The 25,712-nt window shown below is 46.7% G+C and overlaps 1 protein-coding gene across 1 annotated transcript in view; it reads right to left on the reverse strand.

Moving 5' to 3' along the window:
• PLXNA4 (plexin A4) overlaps window positions 1-25,712 on the reverse strand; it is a 590,122-nt gene that overhangs the window by 29,404 nt on the left and 535,006 nt on the right. Inside the window, exons 24-28 of the mRNA XM_053407170.1 lie at window positions 24,393-24,539; window positions 15,227-15,386; window positions 10,294-10,397; window positions 6,189-6,288; window positions 3,669-3,859 (exon numbers count right to left, since the gene is read on the reverse strand). Coding sequence (XP_053263145.1) covers window positions 3,669-3,859; window positions 6,189-6,288; window positions 10,294-10,397; window positions 15,227-15,386; window positions 24,393-24,539 — 702 coding nt within the window. The remainder of the gene's footprint in view (window positions 1-3,668; window positions 3,860-6,188; window positions 6,289-10,293; window positions 10,398-15,226; window positions 15,387-24,392; window positions 24,540-25,712) is intronic.

The raw sequence follows: 25,712 nt of genomic DNA on the forward strand, positions 1-25,712 counted from the left end.
GAAGGGACCATGACAATCATCTAGTCCAACCCTCTGCAATGCAGGAATGTGCAGGTGTCCCTTACAGGTATCAAACTTTCAACCTTGACATTAGCAGCACCACACACTAACCAGCTGAGCTAGACAATTGGGTGAGTAGTACACATTGTAGGCTGTGTTTGTGTATGTGTTTTTCAAAACTGGGTCCCTTTCTTGACCATGAAGGTGGCTAGAATTGTCAACTGTTTAAAGGCTTTGTTCTGGTTGTTTATTATTATTATTATTATTATTATTATTATTATTATTATTATTATTATTATTATTATCTGACTGGGTTGCCCCAGCCACTCTGGGTGGCTTCCAACATAGATAAAAACATAATAAAACATTAAACATTTTAAAAAAACTTCCCTATAGGGGGCTGCCTTCAGATGTCTTCTAAAGGTTATAGAGTTAGTTATCTCCTTGACATATGATGGGAGGGCATTCTACCATTCACTTTTTGCTCAAATAAGTTGACATAAATTTGCATGTTGCCCAGATAACAAGGGTCTCATTTTGAGAGTCAAATTAGAGGTGATGGGGACAGCAAGATCCATTTATTACATGTTTGCCCCATTTGCTTATGAGGTGAGGGAATATTATTATTATTATTATTATTATTATTATTATTATTATTAATATAATTTTATTTATATCCCGCCCTTCCCGGTTCATAAAACTGGGCTCAGGGCGGCTAACAACAAATTTAAAACACTTAATTGATGCAACAAAAACAGCATAAAATACAGTATAAAACGTGAATAACAATAAATTTGGAATTCAAAAATCAATTTAGGGGGGAAATCCATCCAACAAACATTAGATGATCACCAGGGCTAGCTGGCTAAATCAGTCCTATTTGGGCCAGCGAGGAGACCAGGGGAGAATTAGCTGTGGGATCTCAGAGCGGGTAATCTTCATAAAAAGGGGAGGGGGAGGGAAGGAAAGGAAGGGGAATAAAAGATCAGGTTAAGTTCAAATTGAAAGCCAGGAGGAATAGCTCTGTCTTACAGACCCTGCAGAAGGAAGTTAAATCCAGCTGGGCCCTGGTCTCCTGGGACAGAGCATTCCACCAGGTCAGAGCCATCACTGAGAAGGCCCTGGCCCCGGTGGAGGATAATCTGACTTCCTTAGAAAGGGGAGGGTTAAGCAAATTCAATGGCTACTAGCCAGAATGGTTATGTTTAACTATGCATGAGAAGAACTAATTTCTTTGGTGTGTCCTGGGTTTTACAACGTTCTATTGGATGTCCGCAAGTAGGCTGAGTTCATCTTCCTTCATCCGCCTGCTCCTCTTGATGCAAAATTTAGACCCTACCACCCCCTAACCTCCGCCCCTAAGCTTGCCTCATGACGTTTTCCTTTCCTAACGCAGCGCCGCTGGGGAGCCCCTTCTGCCTGCCCTGCTTCCGCGCAGCGCTGCGAAGTTGTCGGCAAAACCAATTCTGTGTAAATAACAAAGTGCCGGCGCTGAGCGACAAGGAGGTGTTGCCACACGGAAGGCATCAAGTGTTAAAGCACCGTCCGTGGCATTCTCGGGCTGAAAGTCAACTGCAGAGAGTTATAGAGCTGTCAGGCAAATCATCTCCCATGAAAGGCTGAGCGCGGTGACAGATTGAGTGCTCACCGCCGGCTCGTTCGCCTGCCTGCACCTTCGTACAGGCCAGCACCTCGGCAGAGAGGCTGTTTCCCCTGTCAACCAGTCCGCTGGAGAACTCTCTCCATCTCTCTCCTCCTCCGCTAAACGCTCCTCCTGATCAACCCCCCCTAAACATTAGAGGAGGGAGAGAATGGTTATTGCGTTCCAGGCAACAGGATGCATTATGAGGGTGTTCCTCAAGCAAATTTCAGCTTGTTCAGGGTCACAGAGACTCCTGGAAGATGGGGAGTCTGTGCAGCACACAGTGAAATGACTCAGGGGAATAATATAAACACTAAAAAAAACTATATTATTAACTTGTAAGATATGGATTTGTTGGGGTTTTTTTTAGTTGTTGTTGCTTTTTTAGTTTTTCGAATGTTGGTTTTTGTGTATTGTTATTTCTCGATATTTTTCGTCTTGTTGATGTTGTGTGGAAAATACTAATAAGATTTTATATATATATATATATATATATATATATATATATATATATATATATAAAAAGAAAAAGAAATGACTCAGGGGGAGCTTTCCAGAACCGGAGGACATTTGCCCGACACCGTTGACGTATCCATTCTTTGCCTGGATTTAAGCTCTTTCTTTCTTTATATAAATCTTTATTGTTTTAAAATACAATCACACAATGAAGGTAAGTATAACAGAATTAAGTACAAAAACAAGGGGGGAGGGGAGATTCATCACAACAAAAAAGGCAAGAAAAGATTTAAGAAGACAAATTTAAAAAAAGGAAAAGAGAAATGATAAAAAAGACCAAATGTTTATACAACATCATGTCTTATTCAACAAAGTTTTCTGTATGAAACTTCCAATCGTTCTCATTATACTTTTTCTCTTGTCGTGATTTTATCGCACAGTTTCATTTTATATCTTTTTTCATACGTTCTGCTAGGATGTTTATTTCATTCATTTATTGTACACAAGTATCATTCCAGTTCTGCTAGGATGGTATCATTTTTACAGTATAATCTTAAATATTCCATTCGCCATATACTTTCTGATTTAAGGCTCCCCTGACTTTTCCCGTCAGCTTTGCTAGTTGGAGATACTCTATCATAAGTGCTTGCCAATCTGTTATTGTTGGTGTTGTTTCACATTTCCAACTTCTTGCTACAAGTATTCTTGCTAAAATCGCAGGATTTTAGCACTTTCACTAAAACATTTAAATACATGCCCTGAAACACCTCTCCAATGAAAAAAGGGACATCCTAAGGAAAAGTAGGACATTCAAAAACAGAAACCGGGACAGCTTCTCTAAATCAGGGACGTCCTGAGAAAATAGGGACAGTTGGAGGGTCTGTAAATATGTTATTTTTTTAAAAAAATAGTAGACATATTTAAATAAGTCTCCCTGGTTGCTAAGACTCTTCTCAAAAGCCATGTTGACGCTTTCCTTTCAGAAGGCCCAAATGATTTGTGACTGACATTCACCTTGCCCTATAAGCAACGCCAGATCTCTGGAATCCCCACCCTTCTGGAGGTGTAGCAGGCTAGATTGCTTTACATTTTACCAGCGACATCTACACTAGCTTGGTGATGTCCACAGAATGGACGAAGGCAGGATCCCCAAGGATGTGGTGTAGAGGGATCTGTCTTCTGGCACCAGGCCCAACTCTGCATTACGAAAATGTCTGCAAATGGGATCTGAAGACTGGCAACCATAGGTACTAGAATATATGCAAAGACTTTAGATATATTTGCAGTTATTGTGAATATTAACGGTTGCATTTAAATGGGTGAATTCTGGGTACCTTCTGAATAGCAGGATACACTGCAGATGAAGAGGTAAACCCAGCTGCCAAATCACACTCTCATCTCTTACCTGCCAAGACATGGGTTCGAGCCCTACGTGGGACAAAATATTCCTGCATTGCAGGGGGTTGGACTTCCAAATTCCATGATTCTAAGATCCCAAGAGTACTGGTACCTTCTGTCCTCCAAAGCCTTCCCACCAAATTGTTCCCCGGTCCCCACAACCCTTCCATACCTTGGTGGCTAGCAGCCTGGTCAGGTAGATCTCTGACACCATCTTGCTCCCTCGGTCGCCCTCCTTCTGATCTCCATGTTCATGGTTCTTGACCAGATGCCACATCTTGACTCCACTCTCCAGGTCGGGTGTGATCATGGGCGTCCGGGAGCGCAAGCTGTCTGGGCTGCCTGTGTAGCGGATCATGTTTTCTGAAAGGGAGAAATCCCATAGCTTCAGGATGTTTTCTTCAGGGACAAGCTGGGTAACCAGTTCTGGGGCCCGTTCTCCTGTGAGATCCCCTTACCCCATATATGCCAAATCACCTGCTTAGATCGGCGGAACTGGCATTGCTATGGGCCACATAATATGCGTTCCACATTTGTAAGAAACTGGCCATTTAGTGGGGCAGCATGTATACTTTGGAACTCCCTGCCTATTGACCTGTGAGGCAGGTGCCTTCGCTGTATTCTTTTTAGCGCCTGTTAAAAACATTTTTGTTTAGAGCTGTGTCTGTCAAACTTGGATCTCCAGTTGTTTTTGGACTACAATTCCCATCCTCCATGGCCATTGGTCCTTCTAGCTAAGGATGATGGGAGTTGTAGTCCATAAACAGCTGGAGACCAAAGTTTGGGAAACACTGGTTTAGATAAACATACATGTTTAGAAAACTGGCTGGGAACTGTAGTCCAAAACATCTGGAATGCACCAGGTTGGGGAAAAACTGTCATAGTATGCAAGGCTGTCTTTCTCTTCTACCATATCAGGTTCCGCCCCCACTTTAGCTAGAGTTGGCTATGTATCTGTTCACGTGAACACAGACAATAATCTCTTAACCACGCTGGGCTTTTGAGCCTACTATTCTGGCTTGGTGCCATAGCTGTCAACTTACAGATTTGAAAATAAGGGACCAGCAGCCTCGAAAACAAGGGATCAGCAGCCAAAATAAGGGATTTTCTGAGCACAGGTATGTTCAACTTCTGAGCCCCTCCGAGCCAAAGGCAGAAAGCCCAGCCAGCAGCCAAATGAAGCCTCAAGCGGTAGTTCCCACAGCACAGCAACCCGGCAAAGGGGATGCAGCAAGGGAAACCACCGTCACCTCTCTGCTGGGAAGCGCTGAGCAAAGGCGAGTCCCCAGGCAATGCGGCCGATTTGATCGGCACAAGGCATGCAAGCTCCACCCCCCCAGTCGTTCTTAGACTCCTTATTGGGTGAACAAGGCAGCCAAGCAACACAGTTGGAGCCTCCCTCCTCCCTGGCCAGCAAGGAGGGAGGGAGAGGAGCTGCTTCCTTTGAAACCCAGGAAATTTAAGGGACATCATCAATAAGGGACAGCAGCGGGACATGATGCTGGGATAAGGGACTTTCCCGCCAAATAAGGGACGGTTGACAGCTATGCTTGGTGCTCAAATTCCCCGAGTGTGATTTTGACTGCTGTTCTTGTAGATTTTAGAAGGATATGCAAATCATGACGCTGAATGGGGAACAACACACTTTATAAGGTTAATGCAAGAAGTGGGACCAAATTGTCATCTGCCATGAGCTAAGATCAGAGGTCACCATGGAGGGCAAGATCTATCTTGGAAAATGCACTAATGAGTTGCAAGCTGTATTAATTACTGCCAGGAGCATCCTGGAGCATCGTGGACAGAGCTTAAGTTATTGGTCTTCATCTGCTGGGTCATGACCTGACCTAAGGTGGGTTGTATCAGAAGGTGGTGCTACCATTTCCTTTCCTTTCTTTTTAGCCCTTCCACCCCAATCAGGGAAGAGTCAGGAGTGCAAAACAGATACTTGCGGAAAGCATGCACGGCAAAGGGGTGTGAATTCTTCCTTCTTCTTTCCACAAATATCTCCCCCTCTCCAAATAATGGCATGAAAACCCAGTGCAACCCAGAGGTGAATCTCACCGACTTCAGCGAGGTTAAGTGCAGGACTTTACAGGGCAATTCCAGACTGCCACTGTTTTGGGAAGAAATTCAACCACACGGTGGCAATTTGAGGTTGCATAGTGATAGTTGTTTTGGAGCTTTTGGGCATAACATGAAGAATAGGTAACAGGTAAAGGTAAAGGACAAGGACCCCTGGACGGTTAAGTCCATTCAAAGGCGACTAAGGGGTTGTGGCGCTCATCTCACTTTCAGGCCAAGGGAGCCAGTGTTTGTCCGCAGACAGCTTTCTGGGTCATGCTGCCAACATGACTAAACCACTTCTGGTGCAATGGGACACCATGACAGAAACCAGAGTGCACAGAAACGCCATTTACCTTCCTGCCACAGTGGTACCTATTTATCTACTTGCACAGGTGTGGTTTTGAACTGCTAGGTTGGCAGGTGCTGGGACAGAGCAACAGGAGCTCACTCTGTCGCAGGGATTCAAACCGCCAACCTTCCGATCGGCAAGCCCAAGAGGCTCAGTGGTTTAGACCACAGCGCCACCCGCATCCCTATCATGAGGAAGACCAGGATGTGAGTCTTACACCCTGGCCTGGACTTCCTTTCCTCTCAACCCCCACTGTTGTCAGGGTGCCCAGGCTCTTACCATACTTGCTAGCAGAGGTCCTGGAGACGGTGGAATTGTTGACAGCATTGTAGGCTGTCACCTGCTTGGACACCAGAGCCACTACGGATCCATCGGGCACCTAAAGAGGAAAAGAGCCATAGTGTCAGGGACTGGACTGAAGAGGAATGGTGGAGACCAGCCCCCACTCCTCCTGAACCTTCCTGAGAGGAGGGGGACAGGACAGGTTTACAACAGTGGTTTGCAGAAGGTCATGGCTCTGAGACGGAAGAAGGACAAAGCTGGGAGATAATGGAAGAAGAGTGGGGGGAGTGTTAGGATCGTCCTACACTCGTGTAGGACCCTGGTAGAGACACATGCATGACTGGCATGTTCTCTCCCTCCTGGTCGGTGATTCAGGAGCTTCAAAAGCTTTTTCCAGTTCTGGGAAAGATCCCGATCTGAAACCCTGGAGAGTCACTGCCAGTCAGTGTAAACAGTACTGAGTTAGATGGACCAATAGTCTACCTCTGTATAAGGCAGCTCCCTATGTTCCTAGGGAAGTTCCCTATCTCTGCCTCAGGCTACACAACACATATAGCCAGCTTTTATCAGGAGAGAGAAGGGGAAATGACAGTGAGGTCAGCATGGTGCAAACACACCAGTGGAGCCAATTTGGTGCTCTTGCCAGTGTTTTTGCACCGGGTCAACCTCCTGGTATGCAGCAGTGACTCAGCCGGCAGGAGGTCAGAGGTAAGCATGGTGAAGAACAAAGTCTTGAACAGGCCCCGGAGTTACTCTGCATTTTTGAGGAAGGATTTACTGCTGGAGGTCTCTGGGACTGTGGGCCACAAGAGGCCACCTGAAGCCCAGAAGAGCGGAAAGCTCTCCAAAAGATGGGAAGCCTTCCAGCTCCTGATTGATGCCCTCTCAGAGCCTCTCTTCAAAAAGCAGGCGGAACAATACAGAATATTGAACATCTTTGAAGAATGCGTAATTCCGAGAAGAAAGAGAGAGGGGGGAGGACCTGGGGAAGAGCCGCCAGCTCTTCTACCAGCAATAACAATAATTAGCACTTAACACAGAGTGCCTTCATCTTCAAAGCATCTCTGAGATGCTAATTAGCCAGCTCTTCATGGAGCCCAGAAAGGTGGCTTTTAACACCTGCAAGCTAGTCTTCTCGTCCTCGCATGAAGGGAGAAGGGTCAACAGTGTCCCACTGAAACATTGGTGGCTATCCAATTGGTGGTATAAGATCTGCACACTAATAGCCTTTTGCTAAAAAGCCTCTTGTGGCTTTCAGGTTTGCCTGCCTTCTGCGGTTCAGTCCCTTCAAGTTCTCAGTTGTAATGTTGGAAGGCTGGGACTGAGTAGATCTAACAGATCTTCCACTCCAGCCTCCTGATCAAACTAAGGAAATGTTTCTGGAAGAATCCTGTGCGATCCTGAGGCAGCCCTAGACAGAGACGTTTGTCCACACTACTTGTTACAAGGAATGTGTGTTGTTGTTATTATTTATTATTTCGGTCACAGACCAGTTCCAGCCCACATGCAATATCCAGGAAGTCATAAAACACAATAGGGATACATTTGAATTTACAGTTAGGTATAACAGGGACAATACAAATACAGCAACAGTTAAAAATATATAAATTAAAACTTAGTCACTAAAATATAACCTAAAATTAATGGGTGGTGGTGGTGTTGTTGTTTGAAAAGTGTGGTTAAAATAGCCATTTGAAAGGTGGGGGAAGCAGCCAGGGATGTGCTTCTGGGATGTGCACACTGGAGAGCCAGTGTGGTGTAGTGGTTAAGAGCGGTGGACTCGTAATCTGGTGAACCGGGTTCGCTTTCCCGCTCCTCCACATGCAGCTGCTGGGTGACCTTGGGCCAGTCACACTTCTCTGAAGTCTCTCAGCCCCACTCACCTCACAGAGTGTTTGTTGTGGGGGAGGAAGGGAAAGGAGAATGTTAGCCGCTTTGAGACTCCTTTGGGTAGTGGTAAAGTGGGATATCAGATCCAAACTCCTCTTCTTCTTCTTCTGATCAGGATGAAGCCCCTCTCCAGCGGCCTTTGCAAACAGCCCCCTGCATCATGATGTTTAGGTATCTACTGGAAGCGTTTTTGTTTAAGAAGGCTTTCCCTGAGTTATGAGCCAGTCATTCAGGAAATATCAGAATCACAGGACTGTAAGGTTGAAAAGGACCCCAAGGGTGATTGAGTCCAACTACATCCAATGCAGGAATCACAGCTAACTAATCCCTGACAGATGGCCATCCGACCTCTGTTTTAAAATCTCTCCCTGCCACCTATGTTTCACTGTTGAACACCTCTTACCACAGCCAATGGCTGAGGATGCTGGGTTCTGTAAGGCAACAACATTTGGTGGGTAGCATGCTATCTAGCCCTGCCTGGCTACTGCCAGAGAAACATCAGAGGACCTTTCCATGCTGGGACAAGAAGAAATGGACCTCCATTTCCACCCTTGGGCCTCCTCTTCCACCCATAGATCTCCCTCTCAACTTCTGTAGAGGCTTGTTGTTGTTTAGTCGTTTAGTCGCATCCGACTCTTCGTGACCCCATGGACCAGAGCATGCCAGGCACTCCTGTCTTCCACTGCCTCCCGCAGCTTGGTCAAACTCATGCTGGTAGCTTCGAGAACACTGTCCAACCATCTTGTCCTCTGTCGTCCCCTTCTCCTTGTGCCCTCAATCTTTCCCATCATCAGGGTCTTTTCCAGGGAGTCTTCTCTTCTCATGAGGTGGCCAAAGTATTGGAGCCTCAGCTTCAGGATCTGTCCTTCCAGTGAGCACTTAGGGCTGATTTCCGTCAGAATGGATAGGTTTGATCTTCTTGCAGTCCATGGGACTCTCAAGAGTCTCCTCCAGCACCATAATTCAAAAGCATCAATTCTTCGGCGAATAAGCGACTTGCCTCCATCTGCCATTGTTGGGAATGAAGGCACAGTATCCTGCGAACCTAGCCCTCCCCCCTTGCCCTGTTAGTTAGCATGCAGGGTCCTCTGGGGAGTTGTGGCATTTCCCTTCAGGACCGAAAGCATCAATCTCCTTCCCCTGCCTGAATGGAATTAACTGCTGTCCTCCTCATTATCTCATCTCCGCTTCCAATCTGTTTCTAATCTGTGGCCTGACATTTCATCCGATGCCATCACAGGGGGAGTGAAGGCGATGCGGGGCGCGCGTGCTGGAATAAAGAAAGGAGTTGGGGGAACGGTTTTCTCTCCCAAGCTGGATATTTCTGATTGAATGTCACCAGGTGACGGAGACGCCTGTCAAGGAAAGACAGGGAGAGGCACCCACTTGATGGCTGAGAATGGAACGACTTGTCATTCCTCTGACCCAGCTCTTTCGTAAAGTTTGAAGAATAAACTCCCTCCCTACTGTGCTGGGCCCAGGGGTTAACCTGGGCAATGCGGTCCAGGTCCAGTCCCAAATCCAAGGAGTCAGTCCGACAGGGCCGAGGCAGGGCATGAGGCAGGCAACCAGGCTAGGTCAGGCACAGGGCCTCAGGCAGGTTCTAGCAAACAGCAACGTTGCTCCCGCAACCTGGGGCGGGGTCCAACAGCCTTTTATCTTTGTTGGGGTAACAGCCGGTCCTGGTCCCCCAGTGACTCACCTCCCTGTCTCGCCCGAAGGCGAGCACTCCTCCTGCGAGTACTCAGGTCTCTCCTTCTCTCAGACCTCAGTCTCTGCAGCTCGGGAGACATCGGTGGGTTACTAGACCCAGCGGCCACCTCAGCCTCCCCTGACAAAACCAGTAGTGGAGCAGCTGTAAGTGATGGCCCAGCTGGAGGCAACGAGGTAATCCCCGCATCTGGAGCCAGGGCAGGCTCAGGCCCCTGACTCGGCCCAGCTAGTGCTTGTTGCAGGGGAACCTGTGCAGACTGGGACTCTTCAGGATCAGGCCCCAGACTGGGTTCAGATGCCGCCTGAGGCAAAGGATCCGGTGTGGACTGAGATTCCTCTGGTTCCGAGTCCGAGCCTGAGTCCCAGGCCATCACACCTACATCTGGTAAACTAGTAAACATCAGGGAGAGGGCTAATGATGAATTTGCTTTGTTTTTGTGATGAAGCCAACCTGGTCCCTGGAATTCAAGGGGTAAGAACAGCAAAGATTCCAGATTACCTGATAGTGAGCGAGGGTATTGAGCCTTTTCCAGTCATTCTCGATCTTCGTTGTGAGGTCCTCGTCTTGAAGGATCATCCTGGCTCCGCTTGCTTGTCTCCACTCTGCAGAGAGAGAGAATCACAGGTGACCTTCCCCAGCAGTAAACGTGGGGGCAACCACGAGAGAGAAGGAAGGAGGGTGACTGTGGTCAGACTTGTTGGCTCTCAGTCTGCAAATGTGAGGCTGCCCAAGGCTTCCTCTGATCCAGAGCTTGTGTTGCAAGAAAAAATATAGAATGCCTCTGAGCTGGTGTGGGGAACCTCAGGCCTAGGGGGTGAATGTGGCCCTCCAGAGCTTTCTATCTGGCCCTCAGGACTCTCCCCAAGCCATACTCCTGTTGGCCCTCCTTTCCACCCTCCTGCCTTGTGTTTTTGCCTGCCTGGATGGAGGATAGAGGGGTTGTGTATGAGTGCATGTTGAAACTAGCCTACTATAAAAAGGCAAAATTTATCTTAATTGCTCCTCCCACGTTTGCTTCTGACCCCGCCCACCAGTGGCATAAAGAGCATAAACTGGACATTGGGCTGAAAGTGGCTTCCCACCCCAGCTCTAAGCATTTACAAAATGCTTCTTCCCTCTCTGCAGTGTGGTGTAGTGGTTAAGAGCGGTAGTCTCGTAATCTGGTGTACCGGGTTCGCTTCCCCGCTCCTCCACATGCAGCTGCTGGGTGACCTTGGGCTAGTCACACTTCTTTGAAGTATCTCAGCCCCACTCACCTCACAGAGTGTTTGTTGTGGGGGAGGAAGGGAAAGGAGATTGTTAGCTGCTTTGAGACTCCTCTGGGTAGTGATAAAGTGGGATATCAAATCCAAACTCCTCCTCTTCTTCTTTGAGTGACCACAACAAAATTCAACCCATATCTGGGTTCAGGAGGCACTGCACTCGGAAAGCTCCAACGCTCAACTTCACAATTTTTAAAAGGAGCGTGGGGACACCCGCCACAAACTCTGTTTATGCTTCTCATACAGAAATGTGAAAACCGCTGCCAATTTGATTTGACCCTAGCAACTCCCTTACTGCATAATTAAAATGCATTTGCAAAACCAGCGCTCGGCTTTTGCTGTCTATTTTGCAACCCGCTGCAGAAGTTCTGAACTGCAAAAAGCATCCCTGCTGAACGAAAGTAAAGTGGGAAGTCGGACAACTTTGTCTAGAAGGACGTGGGGCAGTTTCAAGTCTCTCAGTTTCTAAGTTCCGCAATCTTCAATTCAGTTTTCCACATTGCTGCAGCAATCTGTGATTTGTGTGTCTGTATATACACAAAATTCACCAGCATTTTAGTGTGAATTCCTTCAATCTTACATGCAGCTTTGGCTAATATACACATTTTTTACGGCGCTGTTTCCCCAGTATAATGCTATTTTCACTGATACTGTATATGCATTTTATACATGCTTTATTGCACTGTATGACTTTATTATATGTGATACCTGGCTGGAGAACTGCATCACAAAATTTGGGAAAGTATGAATTTTGTAGGATGGCTGTCTTTCAGTCCACATATTGTTTTGGAAAGGGCTGGTTTGGCAGGTTCCCCTTTGTATGCAAACTGAATTGAGTTCCTTCACCATCCCTAGTCCTAGGTGGGAAAAGTCTAAATGCTTTTAAACGATCTAGTTCTTTTTCTGCAGAAGCCCACAGACTTTTGACTAACAGAACCATCAAAGGCTGGAGAGAGCTATTGAGGTTGTCCTTCAACACCTTTTCTGGGGGCTACTAAAGACCAGCATGCCCCGAGGGAAGCCAGAAGCGAAGGAGCCCAGCCCAGGGAGCTCAGCTCCCAGTTGGCATGACAGGACTCTGTCCGTCTTTGTTTAATCCAATGTATTTGTTTTAGTGTTTAAACTGCGAACCACCTTGGGTGCCTTGGCAGGAAGGCAGTATCTATATACCTCAAATCAATCAATTAATCAATATTTAGTATTATTGTTCATCACATTTATACCCCACATTTCCCAGAAGCACCTCAAGGAAGCATACACAGTTCTCCTTGTCCTCCTTTAATTCCCACAACAACCTTGTGAGGTAGGCTAGGCTGAGAGTGAGCGAGTGAGTGGCCGAAGGTCACCAAGTGAGCTTCATGTGGGGATTTGAACCCTGGTCTCCATGCTTCTGGTCTGACACTCGAACCACTACACCACACTGACTCAATCAATCAATCAATCAATCAATCAATCAATAACATAGACCAAGAAGGTGGCACCACCAAAGACTTCTGTTATCAAGAACTTGAATGCCCAACTATAAATCTTTCCTCTCTCCACTAACCAGCTCCTGGCTGGCCTCTCGCTCAACCCTGCCCTGCCCCTCACTCCTTTTCCAGACTCACTTCAGACACATTTCTGCTGATTTGTTCTTGAGATTTTTCTTTCTTCCCCGTGTTGATCTTGGCAGGCATTTGCATGACTTCAGCCATCTTTTGCGAGCTGCAACCCAACTGCAATTTTGAGTCCAATCAAAACATACACACTCAAACAGCCCTAGGACTGCAAGACCAGGGGGAAGTACATGCCGGCCTTTGCCAGATGACCAGGGTATTGGGAAGCTGCAGTTCCTGCCTCCCAGGAAGGTTGCCATGGCAAACGGGTTAGTGCAGTAAGTCCTGCACCAGCAGCTGGTTAACTTCCAGGCGGCTGGAGAAGAGACTTACCACCATTGCCCTCACCAACATTTCCTTTTCGCTGCTGTCAACCTCCTCAGGAGTAAGGATATGGGAGTCAGCCGTATCTCATCTAGCCTGTATGCCAGCAGTATGTCATCTACCCCTCCCCTCTGAACTGTATTTAAGTCAAGCTCCTTGGGGCGCAGCAAGACAAGTACCAGAAATGCTATTGCTGGTTAACTCTTGTTTTGCTACGTATTTATGTCCTTAAGCCTAGATTCTTTATTTTTTAAAATACGTGTTGGCCCAATTTGATTTTTTGTGATTATTTTTTTTACCGACATGCCTTGTCTTTTGCATATGTGCATTTCCACTGCTCTGTATGTTGATGTTTTGAATGTTTGCCACTTTGGAAATGTGAAAAAGGGGCAAGTGGCATATAAGTAAATCAATCAATCAATCAATCAATCAATTAAGGGGGAAGATCCACCTGGCCTCATCAATCCCCCAGCGAAGGAGCAGCTGACCCAATGCCTGTTTTCCTTTACTCCATGGGTAGGCAAACTAAGGCCTGGGGGCCAGATCCGGCCCAATCGCCTTCTAAATCCGGCCCGCAGACGGTCCAGGAATCAGCGTGTTTTTACATGAGTAGAATGTGTCATTTTATTTAAAATGCATCTCTGGGTTATTTGTGGGGTGTAGGAATTCGTTCATTTCCCCCAAAAAAATATAGTCTGGCCCCCCACAAGGTCTGAGGAACAGTGGACCGGCCCCCTGCTGTAAAGGTTTGCTGAGCCCTGCTCTACTCTATGAATTCCTTCTTTCTTTCTGTTTTGTGCCTATTAGATTGTGAACACACACTCACACACATTATGGATTGTATCTAATGTTGCTGTTATTCATTCTCTTCATTCCATTTCCCCTCATCAAAACCTACACCAGAGGTTTGGGGGACTGAATCAGAGGGAGCCTGAGAATTTTCCCCACCCTGTCATTAGTATGTGAGATAATTCAGTCATGTACATCTATCGCCATGTTTAAGAAGTGTCACTTGGTAAAAGTCTTATAAAAAAACACACATTATCAGTGAGGCCATTGTCACGTATGCAATAGTCTGTGCTGACCACCAAACTGGTAAGAACCAGTTAAAGGAGGAGCCTAACTCTGATGATTAGAGTAAAAAACAACTCCAGGTACAAGGTACAAGGAGAGCTCTGCAACGTGCAGTAAAAAGGGGATGGTTAGTGTTATGTATTGAAGTTCTCACCCTGGGCCAGCAGGGGGGTACTATAGATCAGGGGTGTCAAACGCAAATTCATCGGGGGCCGCATCAGCAGTTTGGTCACCCTCAAAGGGCCAGTTGTATCTATAGGACTCAATATGCGCTCAATATATAAAAAAAGTGGAGGTTTCCTGAATGCATGTAAAGTGGAGGTTTCCTGTGTAGAACGGCCGGCGCCGCTAGAGGGCAGACGTTCTCTGGCTTGTAGGCTGCCGCGCATGTGCTGAAGAGGCGGCTTTCTTGTGTCAAAAAAAAAGGGGGGAGAATAAAAGGTGAAGGCTGGCAGCCGCTGATGGCTACATGGGCCACATGACGAGGTCTGGCGGGCCGGATTCGGCCCGCGGACCTTGTGTTTGACACCCGTGCTATAGATAGTTTTCACTCAGGTCCACATATGCAAATATGGGATTGAAAGTGACGTTCAGTGATTGGATAGCTACAGAAAATGGTTACTGTTGCGTTCTAGTGGAGCTCTATATAAGCAGGCTGACTGAACGCTTCAGCTCAGTTCTGTTCTGGCCTCTGAATAAACAAGAGCTGTTTGAAGAATCGCTGTGTCGTCTGATATGTTCACCCACAACTTAACAGTTAGTAAGTGTTTTCCAGGACTGTGGATGGCTGAAGAGATGGTGAAGCAATGAGGTGGCAGAAAGTAGGGCGTGGGCCAGAGGATGAAACAGCCAAGTGGATGTATTTTCCCCACACAGAGTTTGTCCTCATGAAAGGCTTTTGAATACTCTTTGGACTCTGTCCTGTAATGCATTATTGAATAAAGTCTGACCAATTGGGAACTTGCTGCAAGCCTCTGTTCTGAACCCCTCAAAAAAATCCCCCCACAATGGCAGCATGCTGAAAACTGAGCCCCACACGATGCAGGCCAGAGAAGCTGAGAGCTAACCCTTGAGGGACTTTCCCACGTGCTACTATATATTCCAATGGTTGTGTGAATTGACTGGCAGGCTTGCTGGACGCCTTGCTCAGTCAACCCAAACAAGAGACTCACGCACCTAGGTCCATGTCGGCGGCTTTTGGCCGGTGGGAGCACGGAACGTTCTTGAAGATGGCGTCAAGGATTTTCTCCTTCACTTGCGTGATGGTGTCGCAGTTCAGGATCTTCACGGGGATCTCGGGGCTGTTCACATTGTCAGGGTTCACACAGCTCAGGACCTGTAGTGGGTTATGGGTTGGAGACAGGATCAGAGGATAGGGCTTAGCAAGGAGGCTGTTCCCAAAACAGCATATGGGCAAGGTGCCTTTCTCTGCTAAAGATCATCCTTTTCCAGACCCTCCAAAGTTCCCTATTTTCCGGGGAAAGTCCTGGAAGATTACAGAAGCCACCCCAGTTTCTGATTTGATTCCGTAATGTCCCACTTTTCTTTAGGATATCCCTATTTTCATCAGAGAAACATTTGGGGTGGTATGTATTTAAATGTTTTAGTGATAATATTGCAGTCGTTGTATAAAGGATTCTTAATTTGACTGGAGTGTAATTGAAATGAATAAGATTTTGGAACGCAGAAATAAAGTAAATTATCAAACCATCGATTCTAGCATGAGGGGGGCATAGCTGTCAACTTTTCCCTTTTCTTGCAAGGAATCCTATTTGGAATAAGGGAATTTCCTTTAAAAAAGAGGAAACGTTGACAGCTATGGAGGGGGGGCACCTAAATTACATAATTTGGCATCTGAATGATTGGTATTAGTAATTGTATTATAATTTAGCACTGTTATAATGAGGCTATTATTGGATTATTGTAATTGGAAGCTAATAAAAATAATTAGAAAAAAATAATGTTCTAGTGAAAGTGATTAAATCCAGGCAAAGAATGGATATGTCAGCTGTGCCGGACAAATGTCCTCTGGTTCTGGAAAGCTCCCCCGAGCCATTTTACTCTGTGCTGCACAGACTTCCCTTCCTCCAGGAGTTTCCGTGACCTTGAACAAGCTGAAGTCTGCTTGAGGAACACCCTCATAATGTTTTACTTTGTTTTTATATATGTTGGGAGCCACCCAGAATGGCTGGGACAACCCTATCAGATGGGTAGGGTATCCCTATGAAAATAGGGATGTTCTATATATTATTATTATTATTATTATTATTATTATTATTATTATTATTATTGACATCCCTATTTACATCGGAGAAAAGTTGGAGGGTACGCAACTAGGAGTAGCATCTTTTCCAAAGATTGTGGAAAGAAAAGGCTATAATGCTCACAAAGGGTTTGTTAACTTGAAGGCCTCCTCTGGTGGTGGTTGCTAAGCAACATGGAATCTGAGGCATTCCAGCCCATTGTAGTAGCCACTCTAGGCCACACACACACAAAGGCCTCATGCCACTGCCTGCCCCACAGAGATCAAGATGCTCCGTCCTCCTCTCGTGATCACCGCTAACTTATTCTGCCTTCAAGCTGTGCCAACTCAGCGCTAGAAAGGTTTCAGCCGTCTGTTTGTAAGTTAGGAAGTGGAGGGTTGAAATTGATATAGGAGATAAGGTACTCTCATCAGCTCTAACGGAGTTGCAATATTATTTTATCAGGTGTGTGTTTTTTATCCTGTTTGTCCTTCGGAGGTGCTGAGAAACCACCAATGGGTGCTCAGGCAGCAGCCCAGCCTGATCCAGACCAGGATGAGACCCGCTCACCGTTGCTAGATTGGCAATCCGGAATCCTTATCCCAGAAACTCAACGTTTTAGGTTCTCATGAGGGAAAGGAGAAGGGCTTTGAACATAGGTCCTTCATAGGTAAAGGTAAAGGGACCCTTGACCATTAGGTCCAGTCGTGACCAACTCTGGGGTTGCGGTGCTCATCTCGCTTTATTGGCTGAGGGAGCCAGCGTACAGCTTCCAGGTCATGTGGCCAGCAGGACTAAGCCACTTCTGGCGAACCAGAGCAGCACATGGAAACACAGTTTACCTTCCCACAGCAGCAGTACCTATTTATCTACTTGCACTTTGACGTGCTTTCGAACTGCTAGGTTGGCAGGAGCAGGGACTGAGCAACGGGAGCTCACCCCGTCGCGGGGATTCGAACCACTGACCTTCTGATCGGCAAGTCCTAGGCTCTGTGGTTTAACCCACAGCGCTACCCATGTCCCTAAGGTCCTTCATAGGGATTGACAAATCTTTCGGTTTCTGTTTCTCTCCATTTCTCATTAACCTATCAAGTTGGGTTCTCCACATTTCTGAATCAGTTTGTGGTTGTTGCCATTATTATTTTTTAAATGCGCACATAAAAACTTGCCAGCACTTTAGTGCAAATTTCTCTTAATGTACACATTTTTGTATCGAATGTTGCCTGATAGATGCATTTTCCCAGTAACATGTGCATTTTAGGCACTTTGCTCTAATGTGCATGTTTCTGTACATTTTTGTCTCTTTCCTGAAGGACAGTATTTTTTTTTTAAATTGCCAAACCTGTTTCCAAGCCCCAGGGAGAGCTTCTAAATTTCTTCAGATTATGGAAGACCTTGATCCTGATGCTCTCACTCCCAACCTAATTTCTTAGCAGAACTTTCCAAAGCCACCTCTTTCTCCCAGACATCTGGCAGGTTACAGGTTTCCTTTACAAGGAAGGTCTCTGGCTTCACACCAAAACCTGCCCACACCCTAGACAAACCCACTTACAGTACACCCGCCCCCCGTCAAATGCTAAATATAAAGCAGATGAGGGGATTCCTTGGAACCTCTTCCATGCACTGAGCAGAATGGAAAGTTGGCTGCTACTTCAGAGGCATTTATTAGAAACTTGGAGTTTCATTTTTCAAAAAAAGAAAAAAGAGAGAAAACGGATCTCAGAAGTGAAAAATGACTCTGAAAAATGAAATGCACACCCCTTTTCAATTTAACACATTTCAGAAGTAGATGTGAAATGGAGGTCTAAACACCTTGTGGTTTCCCTCTCTCCCCCTTCCCTTCCCCTTCCTTTTAAGTGCAAATGTTTAGCAGTTAGCATTAAGTTTCAAATTAATAATAATTTGAGACTAAGCTCCCTTGGTGATATTGCCTTGGCACAAGTTCACATGTTGTATTAATCGCATGCCAGTGAAATGATTAAAAAAATTAAAAATCACTCCCAAAGGATTTCAACCCTCCCTGTTTGGTAAGGCAAATGTTGGGCAAAATCAGTTATCACGGATAATTGATTCCTTATCACTTCAGGCAACTGCCCAACAACCAGGCAGTACCCAAGAAGATAAAGCTACCATTGGATAAGAAGAGAAAAAAGAGACGGGATGTGGGAAACTTGACTCTTTATTTCCACTTTGTCTCCCTGCACAGTGGAGAAAGGCCACAGTTTAATGGCAGAAAAGTGACGGGTTCATCCTTGGCACCTCTAGTTAAAAGGATCACAGGTAAGAGATCTCAGGGCTGTGAATTGCTGCTATTAATTAAATTATTAAATTTCTAGGCTTTCTTTCATTTGAGGATAACAGGTTTACAATATAAAAGCACAAATACAAAGCATAGCAACAAACAAAAACAATACCCCCCCAACTTGACCCCCAAGTCAGAAAGCACTGAGGTGCTTTGGTTGGGAGCCAATAGTGCTGGCTGACCCCCACCACTGAGCCAATCATTCAGAGCTTGCAAACTCACTTCTCACCTGGGACCAGCATATTTGCTTCCAAAGGCCTTACACTGAACTGAATCAGTGTGCCAATGCCAGGACGCCTGCCCACCATGAACCCATGGGCAGATGACAGAATGCCAGGCCTCCCTTTTACAGCTCTACATGCCTCAGAAGCATAGCTGTCAACTTGCAGATTTGAAAATAAGGGACCAGCAGCCTCGAAAACAAGGGATCAGTAGCCAAAATAAAGGATTTTCCCAGCACAGGTATGTTCAACTTCTGAGCCCCTCCGAGCCAAAGGCAGAAAGCCCAGCCAGCAGCCAAACAAAGCCTCAAGCGGTGGTTCCCACAGCGCAGCAACCCGGCAAAGGGGATGCAGCAAGGGAAACCACCGTCACCTCTCCGCTGGGAAGCACTGAGCAAAGGCGAGTCCCCAGGCAACGTGGCTGATTTGATCAGCACAAGGCATTAAGCTCCACCCCCCAGTCGTTCTTAGACTCCTTATTGGGTGAGCAATGCAGCCAAGCAACACAGTTGGAGCCTCCCTTCTCCCTGGCCGGCAGGGAGGGAGGGAGAGGAGCTGCTTCCTTTAAAACCTGGGAAATTTAAGGGACATCATCAATAAGGGACAGTTCAACAGGACACGGCACTGGAATAAGGGAGTTTCCTGCCAAATAAGAGACAGTTGACAGCTATGCTCAGAAGGGAAAAGGAGCATCTTCACCCCCACCGTTGTGCCCAAACACTGAGGTCCAGCGCGGAGGGCCTTCTGGCGGTTCCCTCGCTGTGAGAAGCCAAGTTACAGGGAACCAGGCAGAGGGCCTTCTCGGTAGTGGCACCCGCCCTGTGGAATGCCCTCCCACCAGATGTCAAAGGGAAAAACAACTACCAGACTTTTAGAAGACATCTGAAGGCAGCCCTGTTTAGGGAAGCTTTTAATGTTTAATAGACTATTGTATTTTAATATTCTGTTGGAAGCCGCCCAGAGTGGCTGGGGAAACCCAGCCAGATGGGCGGGGTATAAATAATAAATTATTATCATCATTATTATTATTACTGTGCGGTGGAGCTAGGCTCAGGGAGCATAAAGAGTTCCTGCAGGGGTAACTCATCGGCTCCCTGGGCTCTGTCCAGGGTCCTGAAAGACCTTTTACTGAATGTTCATGTTTCCAGGGATCACACTGTGTTTCCTGACTGTCCTCACCTTCCACCACAGACTGGCTGCCAGAATCACATCACTGCAGCTTGAAAGCACGCCAGTGCAAGTAGATAAATAGGTACCACTGCAGCAGGAAGGTAAACAGCATTTCCGTGTGCTCTGGCTTCTGTCACAGTGTCACGTTGCACCAGAAACGGTTTAACCAAGCTGGCCACATGACCCAGAAAGCTGTCTGAGGACAAACATCGGCTCCCTTAGCCTAAAAGCGGAGATGAGGGCCATGCCCCATAGTTGCCAGTTTTATCAACCCTCCTGTGGATACCCTGGATACCCTTGATTTTCTACACAATTGCTTTGCATGTGGGGTTCCTTTGTTCCCCCAGATGCCCAAACTGTGCAGGGAAGCTGAGGGATGACAATACATGCAGGGTTTCTGCATCCAGCTGCCAGTTTCTTTTTCCCAATGGAGAGGAAATTCCTACTTGCAAGTTTCCCAGTGGCTGGCCACTGTTAGAAGAGAATATGGGACTATCTGGGTCTTTCATCTTCAGACCTTTTATTGGCATCACATACAAACATCCAAAACAAATCAATACAGAATTACCACTTCCCCAGTGGCACAAAACATTTGCTACAAGGAAGGAGACAGAGCAGTCTATCGTCACATCTCTAGGTCTCCAGGGAGTATATTTTGACGACAAAAAACCAAATAGAGATATTTAGCCACTAACTTGGTGAGCTCCTGATCATTCCCCAGTAATAGAAAATGTATGACCTCCAACTCTGGTCTCCATTTGGGGATACAGAGCTGAACTAGAAATTGCTGACAGAGATCAGCATATAGTTTACAATTAAGAACCATTTATGTAAGGGTTTCCACCAGGTGGTCTTCACGTGGGCAAGTTCTTTCTCCTTCCACCCTGCCTGAGAACCTTCCCCAAAGGAGGTTTGATGGATTTGAATTAAACCTGGCCAGTGAAAATGCCCTTCTTTCTTGAGGGTTAAGCAGAAATTCAAGGTCTTTGGCTTGATCCTGCAGCCAGGTATTGCTATCTATCTATCTATCTATCTATCATCTATCTATCTATCTATCTATCATCTATCTATCTATCTATCTGAAGCAGGAAGTGGCTGAAGGTTTATGCTTCCCCCCTGCCTTCCCCTTTCAGAGGAGAGCAACAGCAGGCTGTCTGCATCTGTTCAGAAGCAGGAAGAAGTGCCTGGGCTCAGTCGAAATCAATCCCCGAAGAAAGGGCATATGGGACACCCCTTTTAAGCCTCATTAGTGACTCCGTTGCCAACATTAAAAACTCCCCACTGGGCTTTAACCAAAGAGATGCTCCGAGCGTTTTTCATCCAGGGGCAGCGAGGGAGCATGTTTGTAGATATGTGATGTCAACAGATATTAACGGATTCGACTGTAAGGATCAGAGATGCAGGGGTGTGCAAGGGACAGGAGGCGGGTGGGGGGCTGAAGGGGGCCACCCAGCATGTTCTGAGACGGTGACAAACTCGAGACACATCAGACAGCTTTTCCCCGTCCACTTCTGCCCCCGAAGGGCCTATTATAAAACGTTCGCCATGACAGCTTCGAATCAGGTTTTGTGATCTTTGCTCTTTGTGCATTACTTGCCTCAACAAATGCGAAAACGAGATACGTGTGTGTGTAAGTAAAATAGAATTGTCTTCTACCCCCGGGGAGGAAGGGACTGCATCATGGCTGGAAGAACTACAAAGAGCATTGCCTGATTGACGCATGTAGCAGAAAGCCTTAAATGTACGCTGGGATTAGGGTACATTTAAAGCGACAACCTCCTTGATAGACCTGCCTCAGTTTTAAAGATCCTGTGACCCTGCTTGGTCCTGCTGCAGCCACCTATTCAGCTGGTGGGTGTCAGAATATTTCATTCTCCCATTGCTGGATGTGTGATTGTTACATCACATGTCTGTGTTGACATTCCATGCTTGGAATGCTTGTGAGAACGGAAGTCAGTTCTATCTCTTCTTCTGTATTGTACTTTTGTACAGTGGTTCCTCGGGTTAAGTACTCAATTCATTCTGGAGGTCTGTTCTTAACCTGAAACTGTTCTTAACCTGAAGCATCACTTTAGCTAATGAGGCCTTCCGCTGCTGCCATGCCGCCAGAGCACAGTTTCTGTTCTCATCCTGAAGCAAAGTTCTTAACCCTAGTTACTATTTCTGGGTTAGCGGAGTCTGTAACCTGAAGCGTCTGTAACCTGAAGCATCTGTAACCCGAGGTACCACTGTACTTTCTCTCTTTCTCTTGGAGAAGATGTGAGAGCACCCCATGATTGCTTTGTCCTGTATATATTGCTTAACAAATTACTACTACAACTAATGATAATTTATTATTTATACCCCGCCCATCTGGCTGGGTTTCGCCAGCCACTCTGGGCTGCTCCCAACTGAATATTAAAAACAATACAGTGTCAGACATTAAAAACTTCCCTAAACAGGGCTGCCTTCAGTTGTCTTTTAAAAGCAAAATAGTTGTTAATTGCCTTGACATCTGCTGGGAGGGCATTCCAGAAGGGCAGGTGCCACCACTGAGAAGGCCCTCTGCCTGGTTCCCTGTAACTTGGCTTCTCGCAGTGAGGGAACTACCAAAAGGCCCTTGGCACTGGACCTCAGTTTCTGGGTAGAATGATGGGGGTGGAGACGCTCCTTCAGGCATACAGGACCGAGGCCGTTTAGGGCTTTAAAGGTCAGCACCAACACTTGGAATTGTGCTTGGAAACATACTGGGAGCTAATGTAGGTCTTTCAGGACTGGTGTTATACGGTCTTGGTGGCCACTCCCAGCCACCAGTCTAGCTGCCGCATTCTGGATTAGTTGTAGTTTCCGGGTCACCTTCAAAGGTAGCCCCATGTAGAGCACATTGCAGTAGTCCAAGCGGGAGATAACTAGAGCACGCACCACTCTGGTAAGACAGTCTGTGGGCAGGTAATGTCTCAGTCAGCGTACCAGACGGAGCTGGTAAACAGCTGCCCTGGACACAGAATTGAGCTGTGCCTCCATGGACAGCTTTGAGTCCAAAATGACTCCCAGGCTGTGCACCTGGTCCTTCAGGGGACAGTCACCCCCTCAGGATCAGGGAGTCCTCCACACCCGCCCTCCCCCTGTCCTCCAAGAACAGTACTTCTGTCTTGTCAGGATTCAACCTCAATCCGTTAGCTGCCATCCACCCTCCAACCGCCTCCAGACACTCACACAGGACCTTCACCACCTTTGCTGGTTCTGATTTGAAAGAGAGGTAGAGCTGGGTGTCATCCGCATATTGATGAACACCCAGCCCAAACCCTCTGATGATCTCTCCCAGGGGCTGCATGTAGATGTTCTTAAGTTCTAAAGCAGGTAAGCTAATTCCTGCACACACACACACCACCCTGTAGGTTTCACACTCCCAGGGAATAGATGCAAAAAGTGCCCCCCCTACTTTCGCACCCACTCAAATTGCTGGAGAAGTAAGTGTTGGGTGAAAACTTCACCTCGGCGCTAGAAAAACATCATCAAGCAATGAAAAGTCCTTTTCTGTAACATATGTTCCTTATATCTTCTGGCAAACAATAAAAAACCCTCATATTATCGCTATTGTTGTTCAAAGATCAGAGACTGTAGAGTCATGGCTAGAGAAAGGGGCAGGAGGGAGACTGGAGGAGGGTGGCAGGGAGATAGAAACCTGTCATTCACTTCCCTTCCCTTCTTTAATCTCCAGGGAGGAGTGGATCTCTGCAAATCTGCTAAGATTCCTATCAGGGTAGATTTGCCTGCCCTTGAGATATAAAAGGGAGAGTTGATTAGCATCAAAAAGCTGCAAGCAAGGACAGGACAGCTTTTGAGGAGGGAAGAATTCAATCATTGACCTGGAGCGCTGGCTCCTTTGTATTCACCAGCCTAGAAGGAGAAGAGCAGAGATTCCTTTGGGCAAAAGAGATTCCATAGGAAATCACATGGGGGCATCAACATGCCAGAGGAACCTTGATGTCTGAAGAAGTACAAAAATCCTTTTTGGGGGGCTGGGGAACTCTGTGTGATCATTGCCTGTTGTTTGCAAGCAGGGAATGAAATGGAGTAGACTGGGAAAGGGCAAGACTGGTCAACAGCACCCTGATCAGGAGTACTCTGTGCTGCAACATGTTGTTGCAAGTCCCTGTTGCCTCCTTAAACCCAGAGTAGTCAGCAGCCCTTGCTATTTTTTAGCATATAAGGAATTTCAACCTCTTTCTTCCTTGCCATCGGTTTGGTGTTGTTCTCCTCTGCTGTTGAGATTTGGACTAAACATCAGGAAGAACTTTCAGGTGGTAAAAGAGATCCCTTCCAATTCTGGGGGGTCCCTTCCAGTTCCACAGTTCTGTGATTCTCCTCGTCCCAACCCACCCCCAATTTCCTCTTTCGGGTACATCAATGGCCCCATCTCTCACCAGGGTCTTGTAGTCGATCTGCTGCCGGATCAGCTTGTCCTCACTAAGGGAGTAGCGGGCTTCCCCAGTGATGGCATCAATTGGGCCCTTCTCCATCTGTTGCTTGATGGCACAGAACAGAGAGAAGAGAGGCTCGCCGGCACATTCCTGCAGTGAGGCGAAGGAAGAAAGGAAGGAAGGGACAATCAATTGGGGCGATGAGGAGACTGCATCCTGCATCTGTGCTCTGTCCCCCCCCCCCCACTTCATGGCTCTGAAGAGCTGAGAGCAAATCCCTGCAGGGAAGGAAAAGTTGGCAAAGAAATGGCGAGACAGAAGTCCTAGGAGATGGCTTCATTGCTGCCACCATCTTTTCAGAGCACGTTCCATCTGCACATACACTCCAACATTTCTCCAATGAAAATAGGAACATCCTATTCCATAACAACAACCATTTTACTATTTATCCATCTGACTGGGTTGTCCCAGCCACTCTAGGCAGCTTCCAACATATATAACAAGATAATTAAACATGAAAAACCTTTCCGATACAGGGCTGCCTTCCGAAGACATCCAATACAGGGATGTCTTCTAAAGGTTGTATAGTTACTCATCTCCTTGGCTTGGGGGTCCATACCCTCCAACATTTCTCTGATGAAAATAGGGATGTCCTTAGGAAAAGTGGGACATTGCAGGATCAAATCAGAAACTGGGGCAGCTTCTGTAAATCTAGAACTGTCCCTGGAAAATAGGGACACCTGGAGGGTCTGCCTGTATGCTCCAGCCACTTCCTGGAAGTTGTCAAATCACAGCTCCAAGCCATGGATGTACAGGTGGGCTCTAGAACTGCCAACTCAAGATCTATTATGCAAAGATAAATGTGTCTTGATTTGGCACGGTATCCCAACCGTGACATTAGCCATCTCAATGCACTTCTTGCTTCCTCGAATATTTCCCTGCCCAATATTTATTTGGACAGCACCATGCCCAGCAGTTCACAAAGCTCAAGTGAAGAAGGTCCCTGTCTCTAGGCGCTTACAATATTTAATTCAATGTGGGGCACAAATGAAGGAAGGGGTGGAGCAGGCGTAAACCCGGGGAAGAATTAGCTAGGAATTGGCTGGAGGAATCCTAAGCACATTGACTCATAAGTGTGCTGAGAATTGCAGCCAACCAGTCCCTGCCCTGCCCCATAGTTCCACCTGCGTTCCTTCTAGCTCAGCTCCTCTTTTCCGCCTTCCCATGACTCTCCTCTGCGTTTTCTGCCTCTCCTCCCTGAGCAGCTCCTACGAAATCCACGAGAACGGTTTCAATTTTTGTCCTCTGCAAATCCCCAGAAGC

This window comes from Podarcis raffonei, chromosome 10, assembly GCF_027172205.1.
Source record: "Podarcis raffonei isolate rPodRaf1 chromosome 10, rPodRaf1.pri, whole genome shotgun sequence".
Classification (NCBI taxonomy): domain Eukaryota; kingdom Metazoa; phylum Chordata; class Lepidosauria; order Squamata; family Lacertidae; genus Podarcis; species Podarcis raffonei.